At 38.5% G+C, this 12,106-nt stretch overlaps 1 protein-coding gene across 1 annotated transcript; it reads left to right on the top strand.

The window, feature by feature from the left end:
• The first annotated feature begins 2,024 nt into the window (after nucleotides 1-2,024).
• Nucleotides 2,025-11,875, top strand: LOC113613871 (C-reactive protein). Its single transcript, XM_027094936.1, is given in 3 exon segments — nucleotides 2,025-4,405; nucleotides 11,202-11,629; nucleotides 11,631-11,875. Coding segments are annotated over 3 exon segments (669 nt in total). The 5' UTR covers nucleotides 2,025-4,341; the 3' UTR covers nucleotides 11,808-11,875.
• Nucleotides 11,876-12,106: the final 231 nt, after the last annotated feature.

Raw genomic sequence — 12,106 nt, 5'->3', positions numbered from 1 at the left:
CCCAGGGAAAGAAGAGAAGTGCTGTGTTGGTTTCTAAATAACTTTATCCTAAGATAACCAACCTCTAGTTTCAGGTGGATTGGCAAAACTTGCCTGTATGCCTTCCTTGCTGTTCTCCGCCTCCATCTTATCTATGCATCTTTTCATTTCTCCTGTAACAGAAAGTGGATTAAGTGGCCTTGCTAGCCTTCTTCTTCAGAAAATGCAGATTCTTAGCTCAAATTTCCTAGATTGTCTGGTCCAGTGATTCTTAAATTGTGGGCTGCTTAATACAAGCATCATCATCACCTAAGGTGTTTATTGTAGATTCATTGACCTCAGACCTACCAGCTTAGAGTCTCTGGATATAGAGCCCAGGAATCTGCAATTCACAAGCTCTTTTGCCCAATATGTTTTTAGAACCATCACTTTAGTGTCTTCCTGGCAGCTCAGATGTCTTATCTGGAAGACATGCCTGGCTCCCAATAAGCTTGAAGGCAGGTGATCTTTAAAGAAAGATCTAGCACATCTTGAGTCAGGTTATCTATCCCCTTGCCCTGCCTCTGGTACATTATCTGAAGACTCATTCAGTTTCATCCCTCTACCCCATGTCCTTTAATACACACAGATAAGTAATCTTGTAAGTTCCCACCACTACTCCCAGGATGGTAATTGCTTAAGCACACAGGGCAGATCACAGACAGTCTTAAAAACACCTTACACATACTGAGCCCTTACCATAGTCCATGCACTGCTCTAAAGTCCTTTAGGTATATTTATTTGTTTAATGACAACCTATGAGGCAAGTACTATTTTATAGTCCTCATTTTACAGATGAGGAAACTGAGGTCCAGAGGGGTTAATTAACTTGCCCAGAGTTGGGATTGAACCTAGGCAGTCTGACTACAGAGCCCCATGCTTCTAACCACTGTTTTCTACTGCCGCATACAGTAAAAGTTCATAGGCTGTACTTACACCCCTAGTGGAGTAGGGAGGGTATGGAGATGCATGCATGTTTTCTCATGGAGAAGCCATTCCAGGATGCCATATATCCAGCATGTAAACTACCTTTTCTGGGGCACTGGCAATCTCCCAACTTTTCATTTTGTTATTTTATGTTTGGGAGAATGGATTGCACATAAAAATCCTATTCAGCTTTGGCATCAGCATAACATTAGGCAACCTATGCCCTTGACACACTATCGAAGATCTTTGACTTGGAAGCCCCTACCTTTTCCACTGTTAGGTGTGCCCTTAGACATCATTTCATATTCTAGGAAGCATTCATCAAGGGTACGGAATCATATGAGAAATTCTTTAGGACAATGATTCTCAAATTTAGATGCTAATATTATAATCACTTGGGGAGCTTTTAAAAATCCAGTTTTCCAGGTCACACGCCAGATTATTACAGCAGATTCTCTGCTGGTGAGATCCAGGCATCAGTATTTTTTTTTTAATTTAATTTTTTTTAATTGCAGTGTAGTTGATTTACAATGTTATGCAAATCTCTCCTGTACAGCAAAGTGACTCAGTTACACACATAGAGACATTCTTTTTTTTAATTATAATTTTCCATTATGGTTTATCACAGAATATTGAATATAGTTCCCTGTGCTATACAGAAGGACCTTGTTCTTTATTCATCCTATATATAATAGTTTACATCTGGTAATCCCAAACCTCCAGTCCTTCCCTCTCCTTTGGCAACCACAAGTGTGTTCTCTGTGTCTGAGTCTGTTTCTGTTTTGTAGATAGGTTCATTTGTGGCATATTTTAGATTCCACATATAAGTGATATATGGTATTTGTCTTTCTTTTTCTGACTTACTTCGCTTAGTATGATAATCTCTAGTTGCATCCATGTTGCTGCAAATGGCATTATTTCATTCTTTTTTATGGCTGAGTAATATTCCATTGTATATACGTACCACATCTTCTTCATCCATTCATCTGTTTATGGACATTTAGGTTGTTTCCATGTTTTGGCTTCTGTGAATAGTGCTGCTATGAATATAGGGGTGCACGTATCTTTTTGAATTATTGTTTTGTCTGGGTATACGGGCATCAGTATTTTTAAAGCTCCTTAGTTGATTACAATGTGCAGCCGAGTCTCCAACAGTGGGGGCTGGAGAACCACTGTTCTAGGCTGAGTAACAGCTTTGAAAAGACTACTGTTGTCTCTGACTGGATGTGTTGTTTCTGACCGACTTGTCCGTTGCTTCCTCTTTTCCCCCATGTTATAGTGCTTCCAGATTGAACTCTGAGAGCACACCAAACTTGCTCTTTAGGCACTGGAGTCTAGAGTTGTAGGTACTTGAGGATTAAAGAAAATGATAGCTCTGTATGTACCATGCTCTTATTTATTCATTAAAACTGCACTGTGATAACAAGATAACAAACATTGTCTTGCAATGTTTTTCTTTATCCCCAGTCAGTACTTGGTGTCTCTACAATTGAAATGTTTTTCTGATCTACTGGGACTTTAAATCAGGGAGAAACCAAAGTGCCAAGATGTCTAGAAACACTGAAATATTTAAGTATTTTTACAGGGACATCATGAACTGTAAAAGGAAGAGAGGAGAAGCCTCCCAAACAAACATATGTGAGCAGGAAAAACGTCACATGGCAAACTGATCTATTACACCTCTCTTCTGGTAAGGTTCACCCAAGACTCTGTCATATGGCATGAGTGGCTACAGTGCTGTCTTGGCAGATTACTGGAACCAGGGGTGGCTTGTGAAACGGTTCACCCGGAAGGTCTTTCAAATTCTCTTTTCCTTTTTCTCTGTCTTCTCTTTCTATTGCTTTAGCTCTCACTCTCCCTATCTCTATGTCTCTCTGCCTCTCTCCCTTTTTCAATTTTAAGCTGTGTTCAGAATATCCATTATGGACATAGATCTGATAATGTGATGGGCTCCTTGAAATCAATAACATTTCCAAAGAGTCCACTCATCATACTCGTAGGTGCCTTCTTTTGACTTACCTGGGGAGCCCAAGGTTAATGAGAAGGCAGTTTGGGTACTGGGAAAACACCTTCCTTCTTTGTCCCAATCTTTTACCTATTATATATATTTTGTTCTGTTCAAATTATGCATATATCTTTAATTGGGCAAATGGTTACAGTAAGAAGAGAAAAATTTTTGCAGCAAGTACTTTAAGTCAGTCTTTTAAAAAATAAGATGCAAAGAGTTTGGGAAAGGTAATTTAAAAGAAAATTTAACTATATACCATTATATAGTTAACAAAACAAACCTTTCCAGAAATGTATCAATACTATAATTTGCAATAGTTCTTTTCTCTTGTGTGTTTAGAATATGCTATCTGCATGTCAGTTAGTTCTTCCAGTCAAATAATAAATAATGTCTATTATCAATTTCTCATTGAATGGCAATGGGAAAACTCATGATGAATAAGCTCAAGATTCTTTTTACATGAAATTATAATGTTTTGGGATTAAAGCCAAATAGCCACAGACTGGGTGTCCTATTCATAAAACGAAACAGTAGCTTTTGGAGCTTCAAGGGCTACTTATCTTTATTCTATTCTCTCTTTCCTTACTTCTTAATTACACACACACACACACACACACACACACACACACACACTTTATTTTATAAGCAATATAACTACATTATGGAAATGTTGTTAATGAGAGAAACATATCCTTCATACAATAATTTCATTACCGTGATAAGGACACTTACTTTTTGGGGGGTATCCCTAATAGATTTTTTTCTAAACTAGTTACTTCATTTAAAAAATAGTGTATAAACAAATTTACGCTATTTTTTCCCATATTATACTATTATAAGCATTTTTACATGTTGTAGCATAAAATTCACAACCAACCAATAGTTTAAAGGACTATCCATTCTATTTAGTGGAGGTAGATGTATCCAGTTTCCTTAAACATGCCCCAGTTTTCTAATTTTTCACTATCCTAAGTGGTGTTATGGTTGTCTTTGTGAGTAAAATGTCTCCCCCACCCCCAAACTTTTAACAGCATTTCTCCAGAATGGATTCACAGGGTGTGACTGTTTCAATTCACAAAGCACTGCCACACAGAGCTGTTGGAGCACCAGTAGGCACCATGGAGTCTTTAATAAATGACCCATATTGATCTCTTGTTTTGTCTTGGTTTGTTTGCTCTTAGAGCTTTGATTTACAGCTCCAAGGAGCGATTTTGGAAAATCATTTAACCATCAGCTGAGACAATCTGACTATTGCACTTATAAGGTGAAAGTGGAAAAGACCTGAGTCAGAGGGATTTCAGGCGTCCAAGCCCCGGATAGCCCAGCCACTGCTACTCTTTCCAGGAGAATATCCTAGATTCTGGGCACAGTGTCTGCAGGGAGGGAACATGGAGAAGCTGTCACTGTGTTTCCTGGTCATCATTAGCCTCCCTAGTGCTTTTTCCCAGACAGGTAGGCACTGCTTCAGGTGGGCGCTGGGCTCTTGTATCAGGGCTACCTATGCAAAGCCAAGTTAGGGAAAATAGTCAGAGTGGGGGAGGGGTTGTGTTCTGGGAAAGAGGGCAGTCTGTGGTTTCTAACTCCAATCTCTCTATACATAGTGAGAGAACACATGTTTGTGACCTAACAAGGTTAGAAAAGAGACAACAGGCCCCAAACGGAGTCACTCGTGTTAAGCCCCATGTCAGCAAACCAAGACCTAATACCTAACCTAATTGCAGCTTCAGCCTCTCCCCAAAATGTGACCTTTCACCGGTCAATATGAAATTACTTGGTTAAGACTAGAGGTAACCCACCTGATAAGACTCTTTCCTTCCCCCATAGAAAGGTGACCTTGCCTGAAATAATCTACTCTTCATTAGAAACTTCCTTTTCCTACCCCTTTCATTTGGTACAGCTCTTTGAAATTCCTTTCTGTCTGCTAGATGGCTGGCTGCCTGCTTCATGAATCATTGAATTAAAGCCAATTAGATCTTTAAATGTACTCAGTTGAATCTGACTTAATTTAGCAGATTTGGTGTCAGCGATGGAATCCACAGAGCCCTTCCAAGATCTTCTAAAACAAGAAACACGGGCATTGTACCCTCAGACCTTTTGGAGTTCTGTCCTTTTCAGAGGGGCCCTGGGTAAGTTGCTCTATGTTCTGAGCTCTGCTCTCTTTGCATCAAGCTCCTGATCTAATTGGCTTGCCAGTCAGTCCCCTATTTGATTGGAAACCTCAGCCCTTGTTTCTGTCCCCAGATTCCATGTTGGGAATGACCTATGGCTCAGTCTGGAGTTCTCCGTTGTGTGGAACCCCAGTCTGCAGTCCCTATTCTTGGGGGTCTGCTGATTCAGTCCTTTCCCCAACCCCCAAATTCCATATTGGGAACTGCTGGCTGTTACCAGCTGAAAAACTGGACTGGGTTTCAGATCATACTGGGTCCAACTTAAGCTAGACTGGGTCTAGTAAATAAAGGTTATTGCTAATGGGATTCATAGAAGTAAAAAAAAAAAAAAAACCCACAAAATTGGTGAGCATGGCTAAGGCACTTAAAAGCTGTTAGAGTGCTCACCACATAACTAAACTCCCGTGTTAGGATAAGTTGGTCATGGGACAGTTTATATTGACACTAGATTACCTGCCAACCTCAAGAAAATTTCCATGCTAGAAGGTACACTGTAAAACACCACACAATCCCCAACCCAGTGGCACATCCCTCTTAGATATTAGTTTGCCTCTGAGAGACCCAAAGTCTTAACTAAAAAAAAAAAAAAAAAAAAAGCGAATCCTTGAATTCAAAAGAGTTGAGCACGCTGCCTCCCAGCACACCTGCTTACTTTATGTCTATGAACTATACTGCTAAAAGATATAAATACCTACAAAAATGGCTAAACCTTACTAAAAACAATCTAGAATTACAGTGGCCATTATGGGGAATGTTCCAATTAGTTATGATTATTTAAGAAGTGCACCTGAAAGTAAGGGTTCCCCAATCAAACAAATAGAATTAGATACCAGTTTTAATCAGCATGCAGAAGTCTCCAAAAGGCTTCAAAATTCCAAACTAGCTTCATTGAAAAATGCATTGCAAAAGGCTAATGAAAAAGATACAAGAAGTACCTAATACAAAAGTCTAAGATTGATGTGATTCCTACTATTCCTCTTTAGCTCCTTTAATTGAGTCTCAGAGTCTACTGATCCTCTGTCTGAATTGTCTTTACATTACTGTAAACCAAAGTGGCCTTACAGACTCCATGTCTACCTTCAGTGGAGGGCCCCATATGGGCGCCTCCCAGAGTTGATGAGACTCTGAGGGATTTTTCTGGTAAACTGCTATGTTATTCCCTTAAACATCCAAAGGGAAATTAAATTAAAATTAATTAAAAACTTTGCCAAATTCTGATAGATACTGGAGCTTGCAGAGGGGATCTTGGGAAAACTGGCAGAAACCAGCAAAAGGTAAAAATTCTTATCAGAGCCAGCTCTCCTGGATCTCTGTGGAGAGGGGAATAAAATATCTTTTGCAACCTCTTCGGGGGACACCTCTTGGACACATCCAAGAGGTGTTCAATACTGCCAGAAATAAAACTATGTACCTGGGAGGGAAGGAGAGCAAACTGAAGATAATATGGCTAGATGGGAGGATTAACCCCTTGGTATTTTTTAGGCTGCAACCCAATTCTTTGAGGAATTAAGAGCAATTGCCCTTATCTTCTCTAGAAACAGTTCAAAGCCCACCTGTTCTTTTTACCAATCCTGAAACTTCCCATATTTATCTCAAATAAATATTGTAAAAATTCTGGCTTTAAGAAGCAAAGTTCTTCTCAGAGGAACTTGCATCCCTTCCCTGTACCTTTGAGGTGTAAATGTCCTACCTGGTCTTCTCCAGGAATTATTTTCTAGGCCAATCTCTTTAAACTACAAACTCCAGGGAGGTAATTCTTATTAGGGGGAAAACAAAAGAGGAAGAGGTCATTTAAAACTTAGGTGAATGAAAAATCTTTTAAGTGTCTTCTCAAATAACATTATATTATATATTATAATATAATATATTATATAATATATAATATATTATAATATATAATAATCTTTTAAGTGTCTTCTCAAATAACATTATATTATATATAATAATAATAATAATAATAACAACTATTATTAAAAAGTTTTAGCCATCTGAGCAGGTAACCTTAACTTATTCTATCTACCATAACAACTTAAATCCAGCTTTTTTATAACTAGTGGGCTGTGTATTGTTGTACCTGAATAGTGGCAGTAATATCAAAATGAAAGCTATAAAGTCTCTGTTTGCCTCTGTCACTTACGTGTGTCTCTCTACATATTTGTGTTGTAGATATATGGTATTTTTCTACCTATGGATAATATTGCCAAAAATTAATCTGTAAAAGAGCACTATTTAATTGGCTTAAAGAAAATTAGGCACTTAAATAAAGTGTTTCTAAAATTTTCAGTAATATAATAGAAACTGACCCAAATGCTTTTCAAGTTCACACAATCTGGGAAAATATTGAATATTAATGATAATTTGAGCTTGTTGGTTTAATTAAAATGTCTACAGAGTTATATCTTTAGAGTTACCAACATTAAAAATAATGCAAACATACAACTTTTATTCTACCTGGGTTTACTATTCAAATAAGTTCATGTCATCTCTGTTTCAAAATTTGTCAGCAAGAGAAATAACTTGGTATGATGAAATTTTCATGAGTAAACAAACTGTTGAGAACAAGTGAATTAAATAGATGTAAGTGGGAAAAAAGTTTTTAGGTGAACTTTTAAAATAGTTTTCCCACAAAAAATTTTTTAAAAATAAAAAAATTTTAAAATACCCAAAAAAAAATTTTTTAAGAAAAATAAAATCATTTCCCCAAATCTTTTTGGTAAACTAACACCTTAAAGTTTTGCTAGGTTAAACTAAATTATGGATAGTCATTAAATATTTAGATCATTTCCAAATAAGATAAAATACTGAAACATTAATTACTGAACATAGGTTTATCCACTTTTGGCTTCCTTTTACAGAGGAGCTAAATATGTTTGGTTCTATTAAACATGTTTTGTGCCACACTGAGAAATTTACTATGAAAAAGCAGATATTTCTAAAAACAATAAAAAGTATTTATACATTTGCCAAGCCACAAAATGCTGAAGTAAAAGAGAGTTCACAACTATTTACTTCTTTATTTCACTAAATCTTAAATTTTCTAAGGGTTAAAAACAGAAATAATGAGATGAATATCTCCATAGGTAAAGAAAATAAGATGTGTGTTTTCAGTAAAAGAAGGTATGAGGAATGAAAAAGCATTTTGTTGAATGAAAATAAAGTAATTTTGTCCTAAAGAGAGACTCCTTATTTCAGAATGGGAGAGGGAAAAAACACAGGACAAAATATGAATGTAAAGAAGAAAGTTGTAGAAGGTTTGTGGAAAAGGAATCTTTGGTAAGGGGTTTTATGCATGGTCAAGACTGGCTAAAATGGAAATGAATTTAATTGAGTGAATAAATTTTAATATTAAAAGGAAGCAGGTATAAAATTAGAATCTGCTTTTCTCTCTGTGAAAACAATAAAGTTTTATTGAACTATTGGTGTGCTCTTGATAAGAGATTGTAAAAGTTTTGTAAAAGTTATTTTTTCTTACCTCAAGTAATTTGCCTAGAAAGCAAAGATTTTGTGTCTTGTCAAAATAACTTCCTGTGCTATCTTTTTTTGGCAGAGCACAGGTTCCAGACGCGCAGGCTCAGCTGCCTAACCGCTCCGCGGCATGTGGGATCTTTCCGGTCCGGGGCACGAACCCATGTCCCCTACATCGGCAGGCGGACTCTCAACCACTGCACCACCAGGGAAGCCGTCCTGTGCTGTCCTTATCGTGTCTTTTGATTAGTTAAGAAAGCTGAGTCTTCTCTATTAAAAGAGCTACATTTTCCTTTACAACTATTTAACCTTCTGTATTTGCCTTTGAAGTCTTTAATTGTCATTATGGTTAAATGTATAACTAAGTATTGTTTTGCAATGACCTATGATCCTATTTGACCAAGGGCTTTACAATCTTTTAATATTTTTGACAAACTTCCTGCAAATCAAATTCTAAATGAAGTCATTTTGACCTCAAAGTAACTTTGAGATATTCCAGAGGACCCCTGGAAAATCTCAAAACACTTGTTCTCTCTCCTTATAAAAAGGAGATGTTAAACAAATTAGGCTTATTTGATATATTAAATTATATTGGAAGCATTGTCAAAGAAGAAGTAATACTAAGCCTTCTTTATGTTGTATTTGCATATGCTATAAAATTTTGAGAATTCCTAGAAATCTGATATATCCTGGTGTAATGATTATCAGTCATAATTCCAGTCTTATCTTAAAACATTGTATGTCACAGAAATAACCAAATTTCCTTGTCAGTTCCATTATAATGAGCTCTCAACAGATCTTTTTTTTTTTTTTTTTTTTTTTTTTTTTGCGGTACGCGGGTCTCTCACTGTTGTGGCCTCTCCTGTTGCGGAGCACAGGCTCCGGATGCGCAGGCCTAGCGGCCATGGCCCACGGGCCCAGCCGCTCCGTGGCATGTGGGATCCTCCCGGACCGGGGCACGAACCCGTGTCCCCTGCATCGGCAGGCTGACTCTCAACCACTGCGCCACCAGGGAAGTCCCCAGACAGTTATTTTTTTACTCAGATGCTTTTGCAAAAGTGTTTCTGCAAATGTGCTTCATCTTCAAAAAGATTATTGGAAAGGACTTTGACAAGTGCAGGTTTCTTGTAGCTTTAACATCATAAAACTAAATTGAGTAAAAATTTACAGAGCTAATGGAAAAACTGGATTCAAGCAAACAAGTATTAATTACACGGGACTGAAGGAATTAAGGAAGATGATTATAATTGTTTTGTTTGAAATATTGCAGTTTTCTTAATATTTTTTTCTCCAGATTTCAGGAAACCTTTTTTTCTTAAGCTATCTATGACTTAAAGCAATTTGGCAAAGTATACCTTTGTAAACAAAGATGAAACATTTACTTTTTCTCTCTACCTGATTTCTCCCAAATTTGAAAATTCTTAAATATTCTTTTCATGGCATCATAGTTAGTCATTTACATAAATTCAATAAGAATCTGTTCTCCTTGTAACAGTATGCAATTGGAAACACTGGTTATACTACGGAGGCTTTGACAGAAATGTCATATTTGAGGGAGATGTGCATAGACTCGGATATGACCAGACACTTTTAAGGAACTAAGGTTGACTTTCTGGAGTCAGTAAAGCCCCTTGGAAAAATTAGCTTGGTACTTTACTTACAAGGTTCCAATGGAGCAGTCTTCCAAAGAGCTTATATGGTCAATCACTATTCTTGCTGCATTTATGTAAATAATCAGGCCAAGTTTAATGCAAATAAATTAGTTTCACTGTGGTTATCTTTGATTTTTAAAAATGGGGTGATTTTAGAGAGAAAAGTTGTGTGTGCACCTTTGTAGATATTAAATTCTCATCCTGTTGATTGTCCTTGAGGTTTTGTCATATATCTGCAAATTGGACTGGGTGCTGAATTCTTCTATTTTCCTTAAGAATTTGGCTATGAATCTGCAAATGAATGTTTCAATTTTCTCCCATCCTGATTTGGAATCACCAAGAACAAAGACTGCCCTTGAATCTCTTTGGAAGGGACTCATGGTCCTCCTCACTACCCGAATAGCAGCCAAAAGCCAGGGACTTGAACCTTAGGTACACATCTCACAGTCAAAGAAGACTCATTTGGCTTCTGGTCCTGCACACCAGCTGGAGATATCTCAGGTTGATGAAAAGGGGGGAATCGTTTACAAAAAGAGACAACTGACCTGAAATGGAGTCACTTGTGTCAAGCCCCATGTTAGCGAGCCCAGATGCAATACCTAACCTAATTGCAGTTTCACCTCTCCCAGGAATGTGCCTTTTAAGCTGTCAGGGTGAAATTACCTGGCCTCTCTAATGAGGTAATCCACCCAATAAGACCCCTTTCTTTCGCTATAGGAAGGTGACCTTGCCTGAAATAATCCACTCTTTTCTAGGAACTTCCTCTTCCCACCCTCTTCTGTCTATAAAAGGCTTTCATTTTGTACAGCTCTTCAAAGTTCCTTTCTATCTGCTAGACGGGATGCTGCCCACTTCATGAGTCATTGAATAACGACAATTAGATCTTTAAATTTACTCAGTTGAGTTTTGTTTTTTAAAAAAACTCTGCTGCTGACATTTCCCCTCTGTTTTTTTACGCTACAGATATGCACACAAAGGTCTTTGTGTTCCCCAAAGAGTCGAATAATTCCGTTGTGACGCTGACTGCACAGCGAACGAAGCCACTTAAGGCCTTGACCGTGTGCCTGCATGTCTATACCGATCTGACCCACAACGATAGCCTCTTCTCTTATGCCACAAAGCAACAACATAATGAGATCCTCCTCTTCAAGGGAAAGACTGCTGCATACAGAGTATCCGTGGGTGGAGCTGATGTCTTTTTCAAGCCTCCTGAGAGTTATCCTGCACCAATGCACTTCTGTGTGACCTGGGAGTCTACCTCAGGGATTACAGAGCTCTGGGTGGATGGGAAGCCCATGGTGAGGAGGAGTATGAAGAGGGGATACTCTTTGGAGACAGAGGCAAGCTTCGTCCTGGGGCAGGAGCAGGACACATTTGCTGGGGGCTTTGATAAAAAAACAGTCTTTGGTGGGAGACACTGGAGATGTGAACATGTGGGACTATGTGTTATCACCAGAAGAGATTAGCACTGTCTATGCTGGTGGGACCTTCAGTCCTAATGTCCTGGACTGGCGGGTGCTGAAGGATAAAACACATGGTGAGGGACTTCCCTGGTGGCACAGTGGTTAAGTATCCACCTGCCAGTGCAGGGGACATGGGTTCGAGCCCTGGTCCGGGAAGATCCCACATGCTGCGGAGCAACTCAGCCCGTGAGCCACAACTACTGAGCCCACGTGCCACAACTGCTGAGCCTGTGTGCCACAACTACTGAAGCCCACGTGCCTAGAGCCCGTGCTCCTCAACAAGAGAAGCCACCACAATGAGAAGCCCACGCACCACAACGAAGAGTAGCCCTCGCTTGCCACTAGAGAAAGCCCACGCACAGCAACAAACACCCAATGCAGCCAAAAGCAAACCAACAAATAAAT

Source organism: Aethalodelphis obliquidens, unplaced genomic scaffold (genome assembly GCF_003676395.1).
Source record: "Aethalodelphis obliquidens isolate GAN/ISIS:26980383/991018 unplaced genomic scaffold, ASM367639v1 scaffold90, whole genome shotgun sequence".
NCBI lineage: Eukaryota > Metazoa > Chordata > Mammalia > Artiodactyla > Delphinidae > Aethalodelphis > Aethalodelphis obliquidens.
Note: the sequence above shows the minus strand (reverse complement) of the source record. Positions and strands in the feature narration are given on the sequence as shown.